The sequence below is a fragment of the Hibiscus syriacus genome, unplaced genomic scaffold, assembly GCF_006381635.1.
Source record: "Hibiscus syriacus cultivar Baekdansim isolate YM2019G1 unplaced genomic scaffold, ASM638163v2 tig00110847_pilon, whole genome shotgun sequence".
NCBI lineage: Eukaryota > Viridiplantae > Streptophyta > Magnoliopsida > Malvales > Malvaceae > Hibiscus > Hibiscus syriacus.
This window is the reverse complement of record NW_024062888.1, coordinates 1,856,003-1,880,107: the sequence shown is the minus strand read 5'-3', so window position 1 is coordinate 1,880,107 and position 24,105 is coordinate 1,856,003. Positions and strand designations below refer to the sequence as shown.

The 24,105-nt window shown below is 32.0% G+C and overlaps 1 protein-coding gene and 1 pseudogene across 1 annotated transcript; one reads left to right on the top strand and one right to left on the bottom strand.

The window, feature by feature from the left end:
- Positions 1 to 15,301: 15,301 nt before the first annotated feature.
- On the top strand, positions 15,302 to 19,441 carry LOC120143469 (annotated as a pseudogene).
- A 1,240-nt stretch (positions 19,442 to 20,681) lies between these two features.
- LOC120143385 (dynamin-related protein 5A-like) lies at positions 20,682 to 21,585 on the bottom strand. The gene is made up of 3 exons (XM_039157720.1): positions 21,527 to 21,585; positions 21,224 to 21,372; positions 20,682 to 21,061 (listed from the first exon to the last, which is right to left on the bottom strand). The coding sequence occupies exons 1-3, from the start codon at positions 21,583 to 21,585 to the stop codon at positions 20,682 to 20,684; spliced, it is 588 nt and encodes a 195-aa protein (XP_039013651.1).
- Between the last annotated feature and the right edge of the window lie 2,520 nt (positions 21,586 to 24,105).

Sequence of the window (24,105 nt, the reverse complement as noted above, 5' to 3'; positions counted from 1 at the left end):
TCAGAATCAGAAATATCGCCTCTCACTTCATTTCGAAATCATCATAATCATACTTCTATTATAACTTAACAATCTAATTCTATTAGCAAGACAACATACTTCTTACACTATCAGATCAGAATTTTTTACTCTATGATGGCATGTACACACTTTTAAAACTCTTTTACCTTCGGTTTAAGCCTATAATCGACTAAACCTTAGCTCTGATATAATTAAATATGACACCTCAGACTCGGATCCGGATCGGATACGGGTTGGGGTGTTACATTTAAATGATACCATTAAATGTAACACCTCAACCCTATCCGATCCGGATCCGTGTCCGAGGTGTCACATTGACTTTTTAAAACTCTGTTCTTTACAAATCCACCAAAATCTTAAATTCATCATTTGAGAAAATGAATACTTTACATTAATAAATGCAATCAAATTGTTTTACAAACCGATTAGAGCATATTCGATTCAAATCTTGTAACTACATGCCAACTAAATTCTATAAAACAAAATACATATATTTAATATTTTCCTGATCTGATATTTGTAAGGAAGATGTTGACTTGTCTTGCTCCTCTTTACTTCTCTTCTCGCTTTCCAAATCTACGTATGAAACATTCACACGCTAATTCGATGACTCAGTGAGGCATTAATGTATAAAAGTAACTCTAACTACTTAACCATGCATGAACATATCATATCATGCTATCACACAAAACAGTATAACATTACATATAATCAAATATATACATATACTCATCATTCATCATTACCCATGTTTCACTATCAATATAATTATCATTTATATCTTGTAATCATATCCTTTTGTACCTAATGTTTTTAACCAACATGACTCATTTAACCACGCAATAGACATATCATCATTTAAATCATATAATACAATTCATTTCACCAAAAGCATATACATCATATATCATATATTTGTTATTATCTCTTTGTTAGCCCATGTACATATATGAGAACTACAGATATGTGAGTACATTGAGGTTGTGCACTATGCTGTCACCACAACTCGTATGGGGTCCCACTGGGGGCATGTGAAATTTGTCTTGAATGACCAATGTATGTCCCGAAGGACCTCTGTATGTCCCGAAGGACCTATGAACCCTCGACTCTTGGCATGCCAACTATACCTCTAGCTCTCCTTACACATAACATGGGCATTAGCATTATATCATTGCACATATTCATATAGTTCACTTTCACATGTTTCTTATCTCTTGTGATCATATAATCACATAACTTTGTATCATATTCCACATATTCATATCACATAGCTCATGTCACTTTGCATGGTTTCACATAAGCATATATCATATCTATTTCACATATATTTCCCATATAACCCATATCATATGATTAATATCATTCATTATGTCAATATCATATAACTTATGTAAACATATATATATATATATATATATCACTTATATTGGTTTCTATATCTTATCACACTAACGTATATTCATACAAATCATGTCACGCACATAAAATAACATATAACTCATACATTTATCACAAACACATGCTCATGTTCATGAATTCATGCATAATACTATAGGAAATAGACTTGTCGCAAGTCTTATTTCCATTAAATGTCATTTGCTATCTAATATGCACTCATCTTTGCCTCACAATGTTCCAAATCCGATTTTATGATTTCCTTTCGTTCGATCAAATCTTAACTCGGTGCTCGATCCGGAACTTGCTTACACTCGATGTTAGCGAGGAATATACTAACATTGGTATGTTATATTACTTAAACTTTTAAAATTACCAACAACTCTTCACAAAATATTTCCAAATATGTCCCTAAACTTTTAAATCTTTTAAAATCATACCTCAAATTTTTAAAACTTCTAATTTAGTCACTAACCTTGATTTTGGGATATTACACTTAAAGTACAAGTAAGGAATATACTAACATTGGTATGTTATGTTTACTTAATGGATAATTGTGTAGATAGGAACCAAGCTCCTGAATTTAGTATGAAAAGGGATAAAGAGAAAGTTACTGATTAGTCGGAAGTCTCTACACTTTGTTAGCCAGGACTATCAAGTGAGTACTCTAATATAAGCATGTTATATGATGAAGATTCAATTTAGTATGCTTTAAATTTATATATGTTAAAATAGTGATTATGACATCTTTATATGTATGGAAAGAATATTATAAATGAGTTTTAGAGTATGTAAAATGCATGGAAGGATGTATTAAGGCATGAAAAGATGCCATAATTAAAATGCATGAAATGATGCACTAAGGCATGAAATGATGCCTTAAGGCATGAAAAGATACCATAATTAAAATGCATGAAATGATGTATTAAGGCATGAAAGGATTCCATAATTAAAATGCATGAAATGTTGCATTAAGGCATGAAAGGATGTCATAATTAAAATGCATGAAAGGATGCATTAAGACATGAAAGTATGTCATAATTAAAATGCATGAAAGAATGCATTAAGGCATGAAATGATGTCATAATTAAAATGCATGAAAGGATGTCATAATTAAAATGCATGAAAGGATGCATTAGGGCATGAATGGATGCCATAATTTAAATGTATAAATAAATGTGTTAATATGTGAAAAGAGACAAAAATTGAAGTTAATGAACTAACGAGAAGTATGTTGGATATACTAAAATTTGTTATGAGGTTAAAATGACCTAGATTTGGCTAAGATACGAAGAACTTCACTAATTCCTATGGATGTTATAAGTTAGTTTGAAGTCATATAACTATGAGATACTTATGTATTCTTTAATGTTCTTTACTATGTTATATCTCACTAAATAATTACTTAACGTGTGTTGTTTCTCACGCGTAGGTAAAAGCAAAGATTAACTGAGTAAGGAGTGCTTTTGTAGCTTTGGTGATCATCAACTAAAGTGGACTTATCCGTGACACTTACACAATCTAGTTTATTTTGGAAAAACTTCGTAATCACAATATTTAAATGTTTTTAATTTTAATTAAGTAGAACTTATAATAGTTTGAGATCAATGTTTTGTCTTATATTAAAATGTTATGTTTTCAAAAAGAAAAAAATATTTACGTGATTTTAAAAAAAAGAACGATTTCAAAAGTAATGTGACATCTATATCTCTTATACGGAAGGGTATACGGGGAATGGTTGTTACATTTATTGGTATCATAGCTATAGGTTTAGCCAATTATCGGATGAAACCAATCTTAATTTTAAAGTATAAAAGGGATTACATGCCATAAAGAATGTCAATGTTACTGGTATGGTGTAATTTTAGTAAAATTGGTGATACTCCTTACTAATTGAAATGTTATTATTATGTATATTATTATAGATGTCAGAATCTTCGAATTCACAAAGAACTGGGGGACAGGAAATGTAAGAAAGAACTGATAGTGAGAGCTGTGAGGGAAATAGTGAACAACCTATCCCCTCTGAAAATGCTAGTGCACCTGTACCTCAAGGGATTCTGGTGCCTGAATTTGGAATTTTTATACAAGCCCTTGATGCCATACTAACTCGGTTTCAACCTCCCACTGCTCTTTCGGCACCGAGAATGTTAATACCAAAATTGCTAAAGAGCTTGGGAGCTCCAGAGTTTCGTGGAGAAGAGAATGAGGGTCCTATGGAGGCCAACTTGTAGTTGAATGATATTCTATTAATGCTTAAGAGTCTTCAATGCACGGATTCAAAAAATTTGGGAGGAGTTGTCTCTTTACTTAGAGGATCAACTCGAGTATGGTGGGCAAATACTACGATGTATGCACCACCGAAGTAAGTGACTTGGCAATTTTTCCTGGAGAATTCAAGAACAAGTACGTGGGTGAACAATTCAAAAGGGAAATATTGCTAAATTTTCTTTATCTGAAGCAAAGTGATTGAGCTGTATATGAATTCTAGGTCGAGTACAACAAGTTGAGACGTTTTTCCACTGAAGTCGTTCCAAATGACAAGGTAAGATGTGATTGGTTCATAGAGGGTTTGAGGCCTAAGCTGAAAGAGATGATGTTAGCCTTGAACTTCCAGAGTCTACAAGAAGTCATAAACATAGCTAAAGCTATTGAAAGAGCTCAAGAGAAGACATTAGCTGTAGAGCTGAGTGTTCAAACGGGAAAAGAATGGAAATGCATTCCACTCCCCATCATGTTAAAAGAGGAAATGGCTCGAGTTCTAGATTTTCAGATAGAGATAGTTTTGCGACAGCTTCACAAAAAAATAGAGAATCAGAGTTTTTTGCTGCGAGATCAGGTAGAGCAACAGGAGATAGAATTCCATGTCAGATATGTGATATGTTGCACAGTGGAGCATGCAGACTACTCAGTGGAGCTTGTTTCCATTGTGGCGAGACTGGTCACTTCGCTTGAAAATGTCCTATGAAATATGGGGATAACTCGGCGCAATCTGAAAGATCAGTAGTAGCCTCAAATAGAAGCAGAGGAATGGGTAGATCCAGATGACAAACGGATTTAGTGCAGAGATAAAAGACTCGGGGAGTCGTTAGAATTTATAATATTAAGACTAATGAGGATCGGGATGACCCTGAAATTATAACATGTATTTTTCATCTTTTTAATGAGCCTGTATTGGTTTTAGTTGATCCTGGTTCTACACACTCCTACATTAGTACCAAATTGGCTAAAATTAGAGAAATCCCTTTAGAACCAATTGTGAGTGAGATGATACCGTAAACTTCATGGGTCGCAGTACAAGAGTCACTAGAATATGTAGAAAATGCCCTATAAAGATCCAAGAGATTATATTTATGGAAAACGTAATGGAGTTATCCTTCGATGAATTTGAAATTATTCTGGGCATGGATTGGTTGTCTTCACATTATGGATGGGTTGATTGTCGAAAGAAACGCTTGTTTTTAAAGGATGCCAAAGGTTCAGAAATCATAGTGATCGATGAAAGAATGAAATTACCATCAAATGTGATATCAACCATGACTACCAGGAAGATGATGTCGAAGGGATGTATAATTTTTCTAGCCAACGTGATAGATACTCGAGTTTTGAAAGTTAAAGTAAATGATATCCCCATAATTAGAGAATTTTCGGACGTTTTTCCTAAGGAGTTACCAGAATTGCCTCCAAATTGTGAGCTAGAGTTTAGGATTGAGATTTTCCCGAGTACCGAACATGTTTCGATGGCTCCATATAGAATGGCTCTGACTGAATTGAGAGAATTAAAAGTCTAACTGCAAGAACTACTCGATAAGGGGGTTTGTAAGACCCAATATTTCTCCTTGGGGAGCACCGGTGTTGTTTGTGAAAAAGAATGACGGGACTATGCGATTATGTATCGATCGCCGTCAGTTAAATAAAGTCATAATAAAGAACAAGTATCCTCTTTCGAGGATTGATGATTTGTTCGATCAATTGAAAGGAGCAGCGTTGTTTTCTAAGATAGATCTAAGGTTGGGGTATCATCAATTAAAGATTAAAGAATATGATATCTCAAAGATAGCTTTTCAGACTCAGTATGGGCACTATGAATTTGTAGCGATACCATTTAGTTTGACTAATGCACCAGCGACATTCATGGATCTGATGAACTGAGTATTCCAACCATATCTGGACCAAATTGTGGTGATATTTATAGATGATATTTTGGTATATTCCAAGTTAAGAGAAGAGCATGATGCTCATCTTTGAGTAGTTCTTCAAACTATTCATGAGAAGAAGTTGTATGCCAATTTGACAAAGTGCAAATTTTGGTTAGCCGAAGTTGTTTTCCTGGGTCATATAGTTTCTACCGAAGGCATAAGAGTAGATCCAAGAAAGATTCAAGCAATAGTAGATTGGCAACCTCCAAAGAATGTTTCTGAGGTTTGGAGTTTCTTGAGATTTGCTGGTTATTATAGACGGTTTGTGAAAAACTTCTCGATGTTAGATTTTCCACTAACTAAATTGTTACGAAAGGATATATCATTTGTCTGGATGGAGAAATGTCAAGAAAGCTTTGAAAGGCTCAAGAGAATAGTAATAGAGGCCCTTGTACTTGTACAACTAGAGTCAGGAAAAGAATATATTGTGTTTAGTGATACATCCCATAATGGATTGGGGTGTGTTCTGATGAAAGATGGAAAGGTTGTAGTTTATGCTTCAAGACAGTTGAAGAATCACGAGAAAAATTATCCGACATACGATTTGGAATTGGTGGCAGTTGTGTTTGCACTGAAAATCTGGCGCCATTATCTGTATGGGTGCCATATTTATACAGATCATAAGAGTCTAAAATATTTACTGATGCAGAAATAATTGAACTTGAGACAAAGAAGATGGATTGAGCTTCTAAAGGATTACGATCTAATCATCGATTATCATCTGGGAAATGCGAATGTGGTAGCAGATGCATTAAGTCGAAAGATTTTTGCTTCTTTACGGGTCTTGGATGCGCATATGTCATTAAAGGGAGATAGTGTTTTAATTGTTGAGCTTAAGTTAAAGCCGATGTTATTGGAATAGATTAAAGAGTTACAAAATCAAGATGAGAAATGTTTGGCAAGGATGTCACAGGTCGAAAAGAATGAGATTAAAGACTTTGAAATAAGAGTGGATGGATGTATATACTTTAAGGGAATACTTTGTATTCCCAACGATGATGATTTGAGGAAGGATATTCTGTGTGAGGCACATTATAGCCCTCTGACTATGCACCCAGGCAGAAATAAAATGTATCAAGACTTGAAGAGTTGTTACTGGTGGTTTGGCATGAAAAGAGTTGTAACAGAGTTTGTTGCTAAATGTCTGACATGTCAACAAGTGAAAGTTGAACATCAAGTGCCATCTGGGTTACTGCAGCCAATAATCATTCCTGAGTGGAAATGTGAGCGGGTTACGATGGATTTCATTTCGGGGCTACCTTTGTCACCGGGTAAAAATGACTCAATATGGGTAATAGTAGACAGATTGACCAACACGGCTCATTTTATCCCGTTCGAGTGGATTACCTGATGAATAAGTTTGTGGAGTTTTACATAAAGGAGATAGTTAGATTGCATGGAGTGCCGATATCAATAGTGTCCGATCGAGACCCAAGATTTACTTCAAGATTCTGGAAGTCTTTGCATGAGTCATTGGGTACTCAATTGAATTTCAGCACGACTTTTTATACGCAGACAGATGGGCATTTAGAGCGAACTATCCAAATATTGGAAGATATGCTAAGGGCACGCATGATTGAATTTAAAGGATCTTGGGATAAGTATTGGTCTTTAGTTGAATTCGCATATAATAATAGTTATCAATCAAGTATTAAGATGGCCCCATATGAAGCTCTGTATGGGAGGAAATGCATAACACCATTAAATTGGTTTGAACTGAAAGATCGAGACTTGGTCGGCCCGGATTTGATGAAATATATAGAGGATAAAGTGAAACTTATCCAGAGCAAATAAATAAATATCAAGAGGGAGACAAAGTATTTTTGAAAGTATCACCATGTAAAAAGGTATTACGTTCTGGGCGAAAAGGAAAATTGAGATCCATCTCATGTTATTAGACCAGAAGAAATAGAGATCCGACCAGATTTAAATTATGAGGAGGAACCAGTGCGGATCTTGGCGAATGAAATAAAATAATTACGTAACAAAAGGGTTTTATTGGTTAAAGTGCTTTGGTAAAATCATAAGGATGGGGAAGATACTTGGGGACGAGATGAGGATATGAGAAAATAATTACCACATCTATTTGTGCCAAGTATTTCTTTTAAATTCGAGGATGAAATTTCTAAAGGGTGAAGAATTGTAATACTCCAAATAATAGGTCAGTGATTAAATTGAAAGTAATTAAAAATTTGAAAGACTAAATTGATTAATTGATAAAGATGAGAATGAGTTAGGAATAGTAGTTTAGACTAAATTGTAGCGATTAAGGATTAAAAAGGACATTTATGGGTATTTGGAATAAAAGGAATCTAAAATTCATTTTATATGGTATACTAAGTAGAGAAATAAGGAGAAAGGGAAAAAAAGAAAATCATCACTCTCTTCTTCTTCCGTTTTCACGTAAGAAGCCCTCAACCCTAGCTAAAGGTGATATTTCAATTTGATGGTTTATCCTTTTATTTTAGGTTGATTATTGAAGATTGAAGTATGATAGAAGCTTAAGGAAGGATTAAATGAGATTAAAACTAAGAAATGGTGGAAATAATGAAGATTTTAGAAAATGGGTTTTGAAGTGATATGTTAGTATCTTGGTGTTTATTGATTATTATTAGTAGTTTTGACTTATCAAAGTAGTAAATAAGAGATTAGAAGCATTGGTTGAGTTTAAAAACAAGTTAGAAAATTTGGTGTGATTCTTATAATCCAATGATCATGACCGGTACTAGATGTTTTAAGTATTAAAATGAAGGAATGTTAGTTTGGATAGTTAAAGAATAGTTTAATAGTATTGTATGGGGCAAATACAAGTAAATTTGACCCTATTTATGTAATAATCGGGTTGAAAATTGGAAAATCTGGGTAAGGGTATCGGTACTGATAGAACAGTATCGATATTATAGGATAAAATGCGATGAATTATCTGTGTAGTATCGAGGTAGTATCGATACCATAGTAAGGGTATCGATACCAGGCAACATCGAATCTAAAATCGGTATCGATACCGTAAGGGGGTATCGGTACCATAGTAGGGTAGTATCGATACCATGGTAAGGGTATCGATACCAGGAAACATCAAAGTTAAACTTGGTATCGATACCAGAAGGGGGTATCGGTACCATAATATAGAAGTATCGGAACCAGGGTAGTAGTATCGTTACTATTAAGCTTGGAACGACCAATTATGTTGAAATTGTTATAGAAATTGAGATAATGATATTTTGAATATTCTTAAAGTACAAGTACAGAGTATACTAACATTGGTATGTTATGTGTACTTAATGGATAATTGTGTAGATCGGAATCGAGCTCTTGAATCTAGCAAGAAAAGGGATAAAGAGAAAGTTGTTGATTAGTCAGAAGTCTCTACACTTTGTTAGCGAGGACTATCAGGTGAGTACTCTAATATAAGTATGATATATGATGAAGATTCAATTTAGTATGCTTTAAATTTATATATGTTAAAATAGTGATTATGATATCTTTATATGTATGGAAAGAATATTATAAATGAGTTTTAGAGTATGTAAAATGCATGAAAGGATGCATTAAGGCATGAAAGGACGCCATAATTAAAATGCATGAAAGGATGCATTAATGCATGAAAGGATGCCATAATTAAATTGCATGAAAGGATGCATTAAAGCATGAAAGGATACCATAATTAAAATGCATGAAAGGATGCATTAAGGCATGAAAGGAGCCATAATTAAAATGCATGAAAGGATGCATTAAGGCATGAAAGGATGCCATAATTAAAATGCATGAAAGGATGCATTAAGGCATGAAAGGATGCCATAATTAAAATGCATGAAAGGATACATTAAGGCATGAAAGGGTGACATAATTAAAATGCATGAAAGGATGCATTAAGACATGAAAGGATGCCATAATTGAAATGCATGAAAGGATGCATTAAGGTATGAAAGGATGCCATAATTAAAATGCATGAAAGGATGCATTAGGGCATGAATGGATGCCATAATTTAAATGTATAAATGGATGTGTTAATACGTGAAAAGAGACAAAAAATTGAAGTTAATGAACTAACGAGAAGTATGTTGGACATACTAAAATTTGTTATTAGGTTAAAATGACCTAGATTTGGCTATGATACGAAGGACTTCACTAATTCCTATGGATGTTATAACTTAGTTTGAAGTCATATAACTATGAGATACTTATGTATCCTTTAATGTTCTTTACTATGTTATATCTCATTTAATAATTGCTTAACGTGTGTTGTTTCTCATGCGTAGGTAAAAGCAAATATTAACTGAGTAAGGGGTGCTTTTGTAGCTGTGGTTATCATCAACTAAGGTGGGCTTATCCGTGAAACTTAGACAATCTAGTTTATTTTGAAAAAACTTCATTGGCATGTAATCACAATATTTAAATGTTTTTAATTTTAATTAAGTAGAACTTATAACAGTTTGAGATCAATGTTTTGTGTTATATTAAAATGTTATGTTTTCAAAAAGAAAAAAAATATTTACGTGATTTTTAAAAAAAGAACGATTTCAAAAGTAATGTGACATCTATATCTCGTGTACGGAAGGGTATACGGGGAATGGGTGTTACATATATAGTTATGTATAATATATATATATATACACACTTATCATTGATCAATGATATATATCTATATGTATTTATGCATACATACTTATCATTGATCAATGATATATATCTATATGTATTTATGCATGATGTATGTACATAAGTATGAATATAAGTTTAAAATATATATACACTTATCATTGATCAATGATGTGTGTGTGTGTATATATATATATATATATATATATATATATATATATATATAAGTATATGAGCTATAAAGTATATATATACAAATATATACATAAGTATATATGTATGATGTGTGTACATAAGTGTGTATATATATATAAGTATATAAAACTATATATATATAAGTATAAAGTATATAATATATAAGTATATGTATATATTGAAATAAATACAAGTCCAATTTATTAATATAAGCCAATTTGTATTACAAAATACATAACACAATACTTATAAACCCATTTGTAAGCCTAATATACAATTAAGTGTATATGTATAGAAGCCCATTTTATTAATATAAGTCCATTTATACTACAAAATACATAGCACAATCTATATATATATATAATTGATCAATGATATATGTACATTATAAGCCCATTTGTATTATAAAATACATAACCCAATCTACTTATGTATAATATATATATATATATATATATATATATATATTAATTAGTATATATATAATATATAAAGTATATAAGATATAAGCATAGGCATATATTGAAATAAATACAAGTCATTTTATTAATATAAGCACATTTGTATTACAAAATACATGACTCAATACTTATAAACCCATTTGTAAGCCCAATATACAATTAAGTATATATGTATGTATATATATATATATATATATATAAGTCCATTTGCACTACAAAATACATAGCCTAATCTACTTATATATATATATATATATATATATAAGTATAAGTATATGAACTATATAGTATAAATATATAAACTATACATTATATATATAAAGTATATATATATATATATATATATATATATATATATATATATTATATATATATATATATAAGTATATATGTATATGTATGTAATAAGTATATATATATATATATATATATATATATATATAAATTTGTATATCATTAAACATAAGTGACCAAAATAAAATATTCTAAAATTAACATTCACATTTAATGACTAGAATTAGAATGTATACAAGACTAAATTGCATTGAATTCAAAATTCAATAAGAGATTTGCAATTAAACCTTAACTGAAGTGAAAGAAATCGAAAACCAAATAATAAAATAGAAAATCATTGATTGTTGGAGGAGCGTTAGCCTAATTAAACCAAAACATTTAATTGGACGCTAAAACCAATCTCACCAATTACCACTTCTAATTCTCAAAAAATCAAATTTTCCTAAAAAACAATATTTCTTTTAAAAATTTAAATTTTCAATCTCAAATAAATTTATATTTTATATATATTTTAAAATTTTAAGATAAATTATATTTAAATTATTAATTAATTATTACATAAAATTAAATTAAACTTATAAATATTTAAATTAATTTTATATAATCTAATAAAATCATGTTCAATAATTTAATTATTTAATGAAATTAAATAATTTATTTTTATTTAGATTTATAATAAAAGGATTATAATTAATATAGAAAGTAAATTTATTAAGTTAATTATCATAACTAATAATTTGTTTTTATCTTTTAAAAGTGATCATATTAGTTATCATAGTTTATTATAAATTCAAAATCTCACAACTTTATCAATTGTAACTTATAAGTTAGATAAATATCAAATCAATTCAATAACAAGTTGGATAATTTACAGGATTGAGTTAATTACAGGTTAGATTCATAACAGATCCGGTTGATAACAGGTCAATTAATACCAATTATTTACCAAGTTAATCTTGGGTTCATTTCAGTCGGATGCAAGTCGAGTTCGGTTATCATATTATCTGTTCAATTCAAGTTCAGGTAATTCTTAAATCCGATGTAGGTCTGGTTCAGATCCACAATTTCCAGGTCTAACTTGGGTTTAGGTAAATAATAGTTCAGACTCGAGTTGGTTTTGGATCACCACCGCTCAAATCACAAACAATTTTGACTCGAGTCGGTTTAAGTCAGTTTTATAAGTCGGGTCAGCTTTTTACATTCTTACCAACGATAACCGTTGATGATGGTCATTCATAACATAAATAATTTATAAATCATAATTCTAAAAAATAAATTATTTAAATTAATTATTATTTTTAATAAAAAATTATAAACTAATTGTAATTTTATTAAAAGTAAAATTAAATTTTAATTAATGTTTAATTTGAAATAAATCATTATATTTTTAATATTTACATAATAAGGATAAATTTACTTGTAATGTGTTTCGATACATAGTTTTAGTGGTATATTACAGTATTCGACGTGCGGTGTAGAATTTTCCGTAAAAGATATATTATTTTATCCTGAATTAGAAAATATTTTTTTTATTATTTATAAAGTATAATTAAATTTAACTTATTTTTATTTAAATCAAATGATTATAATTTAATATAAAATTTATTAATTTCATATAATATTAGTGAAATATATATATATATATATATATATTAATTTAGATTGGCCTCAGATGACATGGATCTTCTGGACATTGGGGTGTAGATTTTAGAAGGAAGACGACTTTCTGCTTTTCTCTATTCATGTCTGTTTTGCCATGTTGCTCGGACTGGGAATCAAGCTGCCCACCTCCTGGCAGCGACGAACATGGCCAACGATGAGGATGTGTTTTGGGTTGAGCAAGCTCCGCGACGGGTGATGTTCCAGACGGAGGAGGATAGCAGATGGCTCGATCCTCCTTAGCTGCTGGGGGTTTTGAAGGTCCTTGTTCGAAGGATCTATGATTTTTGTCTTTCTACTTTCCTTGAAGAACGAGGATCAGATTATTTTTTGCAAGGAGAGAAAGGCCAGTTGCTCAGTCCTGGAGTTTTCCAGATCTGTTTTTTTTTTTTGTAGTGTTCGAGTTTTTTTGTCTTTTCTTTGCGTCCTTGTTTCCTTTCAATATTTTGTTAGTGGGTTTGAGCTACGAGTGTGCAACAATATTTTATTCAAACTATATGTTCATGTTATAATCAAAGGCCCAGGAAAACTATTGTTGCCCAGATGAACCCCAGGGCTGTAGCCGACTTCTCCAAGATTGAGAGTCATTTGACTTCCTTCTCTAGTTTCAGGGATATTTTGGGGGTTCAAAAATGGTGTTTGAACCACAAGATTCATTAAGTTTCCAAAGCGCATTTATCATCTTGCAGAGAACTCCTACGATCCATATGGTTGAAGAAGTAAATGTTATGGATTTAGAGAAAATTGTAGTGTTTATGATCTTTAATAACAAATTTATTAAAAAACGCTCGTTCTTTTGCTATTCATAGAACCAACATTTTATTTTTGAAGTTTAAATTCAAACTGAAAACTCTTTCCTGCATTGTTTTGAACATTTTTGGTTCATAGATTTTCCCCCCCTAAAACAGGATTAATTTTAGGTAAAATAGTTTTATTTTTAAAAAAATTGCTACGTATATAACTTTTTAATAAAAAGATTTGTTTTTCTTTTTCGATAATTAAAAAAAGGTTAAATTGACAATAATGCATGTAAGATTTCAAAATATATGTAGGAGTGTTCAATTTTTTTATTTTAAACGAATTAACCGACCTAACCAAATTAGTTCGGTTATTTCGGTAGGCCACATAATTAATTAGGCCGGGAAACGGTTAATATTTTTTTCAATATTCGGTTAACGATTAATTCGGTTCGAAATCGGTTAATTAACCAAAATTATTAATTATTAAATATATTATATATACTAAATATATATTTTAAGCTCAAACCCATTAAGAATTAAGACTCAATTATTTTTTAACCACACTCGACTCATTAAATTATCAGTACGTAATCAAAATTTAACCCAAATCGAAAAAAATATTATATTCGAATTAATCTAATTAAAAAATTATTAAATTTTTTTGATTAATTTGATTAACTGACCGAAATAACCGAACTTTATTTGGTTCGGTTAATATTTTCAAAAAAAAAATTCGGTTAGGTTGACGGTTAAAGAAAAAAGTTTGATTAATTCGGTTCGGTCAATGGCCGAATTAACCGTTTAAACACTCCTAAATATATGAAATTCATATAATTTTATAAAATATTTTGAAAAAAAGGTATAATTTTTTTTGTTGCCCTCAAGTTCTAAGGTTTCGTCCTAACTAATCTGTACCGACCGGGTCGCAGACCTAATTTTGGTGGATGAGTCTCCCAGCGGAAAAATAACTTTTATTTTAAAATAAATTATTACGTATATAATTTTTAAATAATTAAAAAAATAATTTTTAGTTAATGAAAAAAATAATCTTTTTATTAAAAATTATATAGGTAGATTCTTTTTGAAAAAAAAAGTAAAACTTGTACCATATATTTTTTCAGGATATTTCATAAAATTGTCTGAATTCTGAAATATTTTATGCATAGTGCCAATTTAATTTATTTTGTTTCCTTATATTTCTGCAATTGAGCATAATAGAATATATATATATTACGTTGTAAAACAAATTACAATGTGGGATCTGCCCCAGTGGTAGAGTTGTAGATTTTCTTTCAATCAATGCTATAAATTGCTGGTTCCAGTCCCCATTGACTGCAATAATTGTTGTATTTATTTTAAGCTTTCATTCATAAAATAATGTGTTGAATTAAAAATTTATTAAATTTAAAAATTAAAAAAATTTCTTTGATCAGGTGATGATGACACATGTCATTATCTGATTTGAGAATTAAATTTATTGAATTAAATTTTAAATATGATCAAATTGGTTAAATGTGTAAGTAATAATAACCAAATATGTAAATATATCAATTTATTTAACTATCATGTTAATTACTCTGTTAAATATTAATGATTCAACTTGATTGACAATAAATAAATAATTTAATAATTTGAGAGATAAAATTAAAAGATCAATAGAAAAAATAAAAGAGTTAAATAATTGAGGGTTGAATTTGCCCTTATAATAAAAACAAAACCGAAATTTGCTTTCTTCACTGACTCATTCAACTCTCAACATTTCCCTGCAAAATTTGCTTCTCTCCCTTTACAAAACTCTCAAAGGTAGATCGAGGGATGGCGAACACGAGTGATTCGGAGACGACAACGTTGCTATGGGACGAAAATGAAGGAAGAAGTTGGTGGAAGAATGTTTTGGATTTGGAAGAGTCGAAGAATCAAGTTTTGTTTTCACTCCCGATGATCCTAACCAATCTCGTCTATTATTCCATACCTTTGATATCCGTCATGTTCGCCGGTCACCTCGGCGAGCTTCACCTTGCCGGTGCTACGCTTGCTAATTCTTGGGCTACCGTCACCGGCTTTGCTTTCATGGTTAGTCCTTCACCGTTTTATTATATTTTTCCGACGGGATCTAAAAATAACTTTGAGGATGAATATATATTTTAACAATACAACTTTTTCAAATGAAACATAAATAAATAAATTTTCAGGATAAATATTATTAATAAAATAATTAATTAATTACAGAAAAAAATCAAATATGCTTTATTTATTTATTTATTCCTGTTTGATATCTTATCCGAAGCTTCTGGTTTTCTCTAATAGGCTTCGTGCATGAATTTAGTCCCTAAGAATTCAAAGTTGTTAAGGCCTCATCATTATCATTAAATCAAGGTCTGATAAATTAATTATACAATTATTTTTAAAAGTTAAATTATTATTTTAATCTTTTGTGATCATTATATTTTAACATTATTTTTATAATGTTATTTTTTAATTCGAATAATTAACAATATTAATTATTTCGATTCAGATGTTGTTTGTATTTTTCTTCAATAGACATCGTCCACTTGTTTTTGTAAACAGGATTTTTTTTTAAAGAAGAAAACTTGTGGTTTTAAAATAAGATTTGTCGACATTTTAGCCGGAAAAAATAGTGATATAAGCTATTAATTAATAATATTAGAAAAATTAAATTATGTTAGATACAAAAATTTTAAATTTTAGATTCAATAATATATAATTAAAAATATATATATTATGGTTAGGATCAAATGTGTAAAACTCTTTTATATTTTTCATATGTTATAAATTTATAATTTTATTTGTAGGTTTTAATACGTTTGTGTGCTATTGTCGTGTTTTATATATTATATGTTAAAAAACAAACATTCTAGATATTTGAAAAACCCTTGAAAACACACGCACACATATAACATAACACGTGCATTTCAAAATTTAAAAGAAAAACATGTAACTTTTTCTCATGTATTTTTGCACGAATTAAACGATTTTAATAGTAAAAAAATTATTATTACTTCTTGATATTCGAGTTCAAGCACAAAATATTATGAATGTGACATTCAATATTAATAATTAAAAATTATATTTAAATAAATATTATATTGTATTTATCTCACTTTAATAAAAATCTCTCATAATAGAAAAATATAAAATAGTTAGAAAAGAATTGTTGTAAATATTTTAATCTGCGTTTGAAGTGTGACCTTGTATTTATATATTATTTTTTTGAGTAAATTTATATATTAGTTTTAGAAGTTTTGAATATTGAATAGTTATATTTATAAAATATAAATACTTTATTAATTAATTAAAAATTAAAAAATATTATTGTGTATTCACTTTATACTATTAAAAAATAAAAATAAATAACATACTTAAAAAAATGTTTGATAAAGATTTATAAACAAATCATTTATGGATCCATCCTTGAAATAATCTAAGCATTAATCACTGTTCATGTTCTAGACTGGATTAAGCGGAGCATTGGAAACACTTTGCGGGCAAGGATTTGGTGCGAAAACTTACAGAATACTGGGAATTTACCTGCAATCGTCGTGCATAATTTCTTGCTCTTTTGCCATTGTCATATCGGTCATATGGTTCTACACGGAGCCGATATTGATAGTGCTTCAACAAGACGCCGAGATCGCAAGAATGGCAGCGCTTTACATCAAATATCTCATTCCAGGCTTGTTTGCCTACGGATTAGTGCATAACATACTGAGATTTTTTCAGACACAGAGTATTTTAATGCCTCTGGTATGGTTTTCTGTTATTCCACTGGCGCTTCATTTGGGGATTGTTTACTGTTTGGTTAATTGGACGGATATGGGTTTCAAAGGAGCTCCGTTGGCGGCTTCGATTTCACTGTGGATTTCAGTTATTTTGTTGGGGTTTTATGTGGTTCTGGGCAAGAGATTTGAGCAAACATGGACGGGATTGTCATCGGAATCGTTTGGTTTCGTCGTCGCCAACTTGAAGTTGGCCCTCCCTTCTGCAGCGATGGTCTGGTCAGTTTTACTTTTTCCCTATTTTTTACCCTTTAGAAATATCAATGTTCCCCAGTAAAGGGTAAACTACTTGATTATGGATTGATGTAGATATGATTATCATATTTTTTATTTTGATAATACAATTATATAACTATTTAAGTAGTTTTAATATAATTACTTGTCGTTATAAAATAAACAGCGTAGCTGACTGATTTTTGACTCATCGATAATCAATAATATTTACATCAATTAGGTCGTTTGTTTTATAACAGCAAGTTATTATATTGAAACTACTTGAATATGTATGTTGTCATATTTCTATAATTGAAATTATGGTTGTCATATCAACAGTAACCCCGTAATTAAGTGGTTGTTTGAGTAGTTTAGTGACTTAATTGACAAATAAATTAGTTTAATGATCAAAATTGAGTTGAACTAATAGTTTAGGACCTTAGATGTAGTTTATCCTTTGTTTACTTTGGTTGAATTAATTCGGATTGTTGGAATTTTTTGGCTAAATTATGTATTTCATGCTTACACTTTATTTTTTGGTCAGTTTGGAGTACTGGGCGTTCGAGCTTCTTGTATTATTAGCAGGAATGATGCCTAATTCAGAAGTGACTACTTCACTGATTGCTATGTGGTAAAGCTTACCTTGCACTTCATTCTTTTCAATGGATCCACATAATGGTATTATATGATCACCTGGATAAAATAAATCGATTCAAATATAATCAAGATCGAATTCGAATATTCTAATATTTGATTTGAATATCTTGGCAAATTTAATGCCTAGTTTTTAATCAGCTCAAACAAAATTGACACAAATGATTTTGTTCTAGTGTGAATACAGAAGCAATTGCGTACATGACTACTTATGGCCTTAGTGCTGCAGCAAGGTAAGTTCAATTTTCTCTTCTTTTTCCTAATGAATCAATTTACGAGTTTTATGATAAATGGAGGGTTGGTTTACAGCACACGGGTTTCGAATGAACTGGGGGCGGGGAATATGAGGAAGGCGAAGGGCGCCATGGCTGTGTCGCTGCAGCTGTCGATTCTTCTTGCCGTTGCGGTGGTGGTGGCTTTAGCATTCGGGCATGACTTATGGGCAGCTACCTTCAGCAACAGTGCTTCCATTATTAACCAATTTGCTTCTATGACACCCTTGCTTTTGATCTCCATAACGGTCGATTCTTTTCAAGGCATCTTGTCAGGTTTCGATAACAATACATTGATTTTGAATTTAAGGTTTAGTGTTTAGAATTTAGGGTCCGGAATTTGAAATGAGCACGTGTGGTGCCAGGGGTAGCCAGAGGAATAGGATGGCAGCTGCTGGCAGTATGGGCGAACTTGGGGACTTTCTATTTCATCGGAATGCCCATTGCATACGTTTTGGCCTTCAAATTCAGCTTTATGCTAAGGTGTGTATGTTACTTTAATCATCGAAATCAACGATCGCATCGAAACATTTTTTAAGATCATCGTGACATTACAGTAATAACTATAAAATCATATTATACTATATTCAAAACCGTGACACTACAATCACAGTTTATTATTATATTTTATTCTTCATCTTTTCTTAATGAATTAGTTTGTACTTTTTTTTTCCAGGGATTGTGGATTGGGCTAATATGTGGTCTTTCTTGCCAAGCTGGTGCCCTCCTTGTTATTGCTCTGTTTAGAAAATGGAGTAAACTTGACCTTTCATGATATAAAACCTATCCCCGTGCAACGACGAGACTTAATTGGAGATTTAAAGTGTCTAGACAATGTCAATTTTCTTTGGGTAAAACTACAGGATTGATCATTTTCATTTAAGTTTTCTATACTTTTTTATTGAATTTAAAAAATATAACATTTAGTCATTTTTGATTTTATTTAATTAAGACTTAATCATTGAATGTTGACTATCGTTAGATATTGAAGGTTAACTGTAGTTAGATCTTTAACGTTGATATGACCTATTGAATTTATAAAATTAAAAGGGGTAAACTACACAATTGGTCACTATTTTTAAGTAAGTTTTCATTTTTCCTACTAAGGTTTAAAAAAACAAATTGGTCACTAAAACATCAAATAGGTTCTTGAACAATGATTTTATATCTAATTTTTTATGTTAATTTTATATTCGATTACATTATCATCACGTTGGTGAAAAAAACAATGTTGATTAGTTGGATGAACAAAAAAAACTTTTATAATTGGGTGACAAAAAAGAAAATTAACCATAATTGGATAGCTCTGGATGTAATTTACCGGGAAAAAAGGCTTTCCACTAACAGTGTATTTGGTAATGATCGAAATTAATTTTTGTTTCAAGTTGATTTTTATTTGAATTAAACATAAATTTTACAAATAAAACTGAATAGAACTCCAGCAAAATCCAATTCCAAGTTTCTTACTAACAAATGCTTGTCATATAAAGACATCATCAAAGAAAATACATGTTGAAGTGTTTCTTTCTTCACTAGATGTAAAAACCCTTTCTTCGACAAGATTGATTGATTCAAAATGTTGTGTCTCATGAGAGTGTTCGTGCAACATTTTTGAATTCAGTTAAGCAAGATTGAAGTACCTTTTGGCGATTTTGGAGGGACTGTCGTTTTTGTTGCAGCACATCAATGGCGGCAGGCGATACGAACATGTCCATGAATTTCTCATCATTCACGACAAACAGATCCAGCCCTAGCACCTAAAACCTGTCTCGGCTGTCGAACTAGAAGTAAAGGATTAACAGTGTATTAGCTCCAATCTGAAGTGCATGCTCAACATTTGGCAGCAATCTTGTGCATATATAGCTAATAGAACTGAAAGAACTTACCATGGGGTAAAAAATCCGGAGTTTAGTGTTGATGTCACACTACGCTCAACAAGAACTTCACGTATCCGTGCGAAATGTTGTGCTGCTGATGAGCAGATTGCAGTGTAAGCTGATGTAGAACTACTGTCACCGTTACCGAATAAAAAACTACCGCCGTTATGAACTTTCATCAATTGTTCAGGATTTCTGTTGCCTGTCATTCTTGCCATACGTTTTCTCGGTCCAACTTCAGCCTTAGCACCACCAGCGTAGACCACATCACATTGCTGATCAGGAGATGGGGTCTCAGGGCACTGTCATTTGGCTTTCTCGGAGGACTTCTCGAGCTTCTGTGCCTTTTCCTGGAGTGGCTTTCCGTGCATTGTTTTCAGGAGGATGTTCTCTTGATCCCTCATCGTCTCATCATGCGATACTTGCCCATCATCGGATAGCTCAAGCCAAAATGAACTGGCCGAAATTTGGTTATGCTTGAAATATGAGCTTGCACTTGAGCCAAAGCCTCCTTGAAAGTCATTCTCATAAAAAACCTGAGAATATGGGCTTGTGACTGAATCAAGATGGTTCTTAACTAGTTGCTTGCACTGTTTAGCCAAACCCTTTATGAAGCGATTGTATGCATGTCTTAAAGCTGCATGAAACCCAACATAACCGTCCATGTCTCCAGCTTTCCTACAATCTGTGGAGTTGAAATAAATATGAAACAACTGTGGCAGAGAAAATATACCATCTCTGTGAAGATAATTACTCTCAAAAATGACGGCTAAACATCAATGAGATGAGGGAAAATGGCTATCGATCATAGTTATGGAAAAAAAGAAAAAGTTTAAGAGCTTCTTACACTCTGATTCCCAGCTGCGGTTCCTCTCTAGAGCAATGTCAAAAAGATTGCCTAAAACAGCAAGCCGATCACAAGCAGTATCAAGGAGAGGAGCAAGCCATGACCGTGCAGCAGTTCGTGCAATTTCTGCAGCAGCCTCTGCTGTTCCTCTACCCCCACCTCAACCAGCATGTGCAAGTAAGATATTTGCAACCTGTTTCAGGAAAACAGATCTGTTTAGTATTTCATCCACTTTCAAAATCAATTTAATCAAATGCTCAACCATGATATTCTTGAGTCGAATTCCATAATCGAAATATCTACCTCTCCCTTGATACTGGAGGGCATTCAATGGAATATGCAGCGCAGTGGAATTCATGCATTACCCTTTCAAAAGCAGCTCCACCATAAAGTCGGAGAATGACATTAGCAGGTTTTATATCAATGGTAACACCTGGCCAACTCCCTATGAAACTCTCTGATCTTTCCTCCACTGTTGTTTTCCCCCACTGCTCGGGGGCTGGATCGGCTGCTCCATCAATTAGAACTCCCTTAAGCAACAAAACAGTACCATTAGGTTTCTTGTAGTTAAACAAAGGCCTATAAAGACAGTTAAATTCTTCAAAATTCAAATCTGATATGTGAATTCAGGCGGTCAAACAATATATGTTGTCCAATTTCTTAAATGAATATACATAAAATAATGGGAGGAAGTCAGACATACATGTGTCTGCCGCTCAAACCGAGTTATGCATTACCTGAAGTGCATATGCTTTTCTCAAGTAGGCAAAATATAATATTATGACACTGTTTATCTGGAACAAATGAACATCTGTGTGAGAGATGTCTCACCACGTGATTGCTGATAGAAGCTGCATGCATCATGGCTGATTTTCGAAGATGAGAAACATCAGAAGTTGCTTGTATTTTGGAGTCCAATCTCGCGAGCTCAATGTTGATTTCACTGCACCGCTGCTCAAGAATTTGACCAGTGTTGCTGGAGCAGCTTCTTTTTATCTCTTTTGAATTTCAGATTCTAAATACTCCCTCAATGAAAAAGAACCAATATAGGGTTTGAACTTCTCTTCATCATAGCCTCCCTTGATTCCATCATGCAGATGACGTAAAACTTCAGCATCCACTTCGGATATTTGCCTTCAGAATTCATCATTCGAAACGGTGTTCCTATCCTTAGGCAATGCTACAAAAATTGGTCTAGTGTTTTCTCCAAGATAACCACTTGCACTCAAATAACGATCAACTTCCCATCTGTCACGAAACTCCTGCATTAAATTCAATTGAATTACCACAATCAAATTCCTCACAAGCTACACACCTAGAGACATTCTATCAAACACAGCTTATTTTTCCGATCTTACACCGACTTTTATTTTCAGACATGGGCGCAGGGATATGACCCCCAAGGACCATCCAAATACATTGAAAGGCTTGAAAAAAGTTGAAAATGCCTATGTTAAGCACATTTCCTGTATCGAATAGTTACGTCCAAGTCCTGGTAACATGGATTATTTAAATCCCTCGATTTCATGTGCCATGTGAAAAAGTAGTGTGAATGTGTCAGCTCAATGTTACATCTCATAGATGAGTAGATGACATAGCCAAAAAGAAAAGCAGCAAAATATGTACCATGAGTCTGTTATCAAACTTGGAGACCACAATTACCGTCCTTCTGAAAGTTGGATCAATTTCCCTAAGAGAAAATAACCTCAGTGACCAAAAATGTCTTATAATATACGATTTTAACCAACTTTTTTTGGATTTGCCAAAATGACCAACTAAATCGCAATGCGATCGATAATTCGCAACGCGATCTCCGGTATCGCAAATCAGTTTCCAGATTCGCAACGCGATTCTGACTATCGAATTGCGATTTCCCAAATTCGCGTTGCGATTTAGTAAATCGCAACGAGATTCTGACTATCGCAATACTGAATTTCAAATTCGCAACTCGATTTCTGAATTCGCAACAGGTTTTAATTTCGCAACACAAATGATTTGGGTATATAACTACGCAGCAGCAGCAACTCATAATCTAAATCCCTAAATCACAACTCATTCCATCTCCATCTATCACTCTCTCCGGCGACATCCGTTCCTATATCCAACGACATCCTTCCCCATCCGGCAACAAGTTTTAGTTTCGCAGCTCGTTTGTTTAGTAAATTAATTTACAATAATGAAATCATCTAATGTTGATCATGTTTGGATAGATTTGTGTTTTGGAGGGTCATGGGAGAATGTTCATGGTGTTTTACAATATATGCCTTTACCCATGAATCTTCAACTAAAACTGTCATTAAAAAAGTTAACTTATGAAACTCTAATGTTACGTGTTGTAAATAAATTGAATTTAGAGCCCCTAAGTGGATTTAGGCTATCTTATCAGAGAAATGGTAAAGTTTATTTGTTAACCGACAATGAAGATGTTGAACGATTCATTGCTTACATTAGTGTTTCAAGTGATGATGTTACATTGTATGTTGTTGAACCTAGAAGTAGTGAAGTTGGGTCAGTAGCGGGTAATAATCAACTAAGTTTTTCAACCCAGTTTATGGTGCTCAAAATTTAATGGTTCCACCACAATTTCATCACCAAGCAAATATTGTTTCACCACATTTCCAATACCAAACACAATCTCAAAACCCACAACCTTTCCCTAATCCAAATCCCAATCAACTTTCAGCATCAAATTCTGGTTTTCGTATTGACCAGTTAGACGATGATGAGCCAACAGAAAAAATTATGAGTACTAGTCAGTATTCGAAATTTGATCTTGGTCAATGATCTTGGTCAATACTCAGATTTTGATGATTTTTCAGAAGAAGAAACAGACCCTGCGTGTAATGATTTTGATATTGGTCAACACCCGAATTTTGATGATG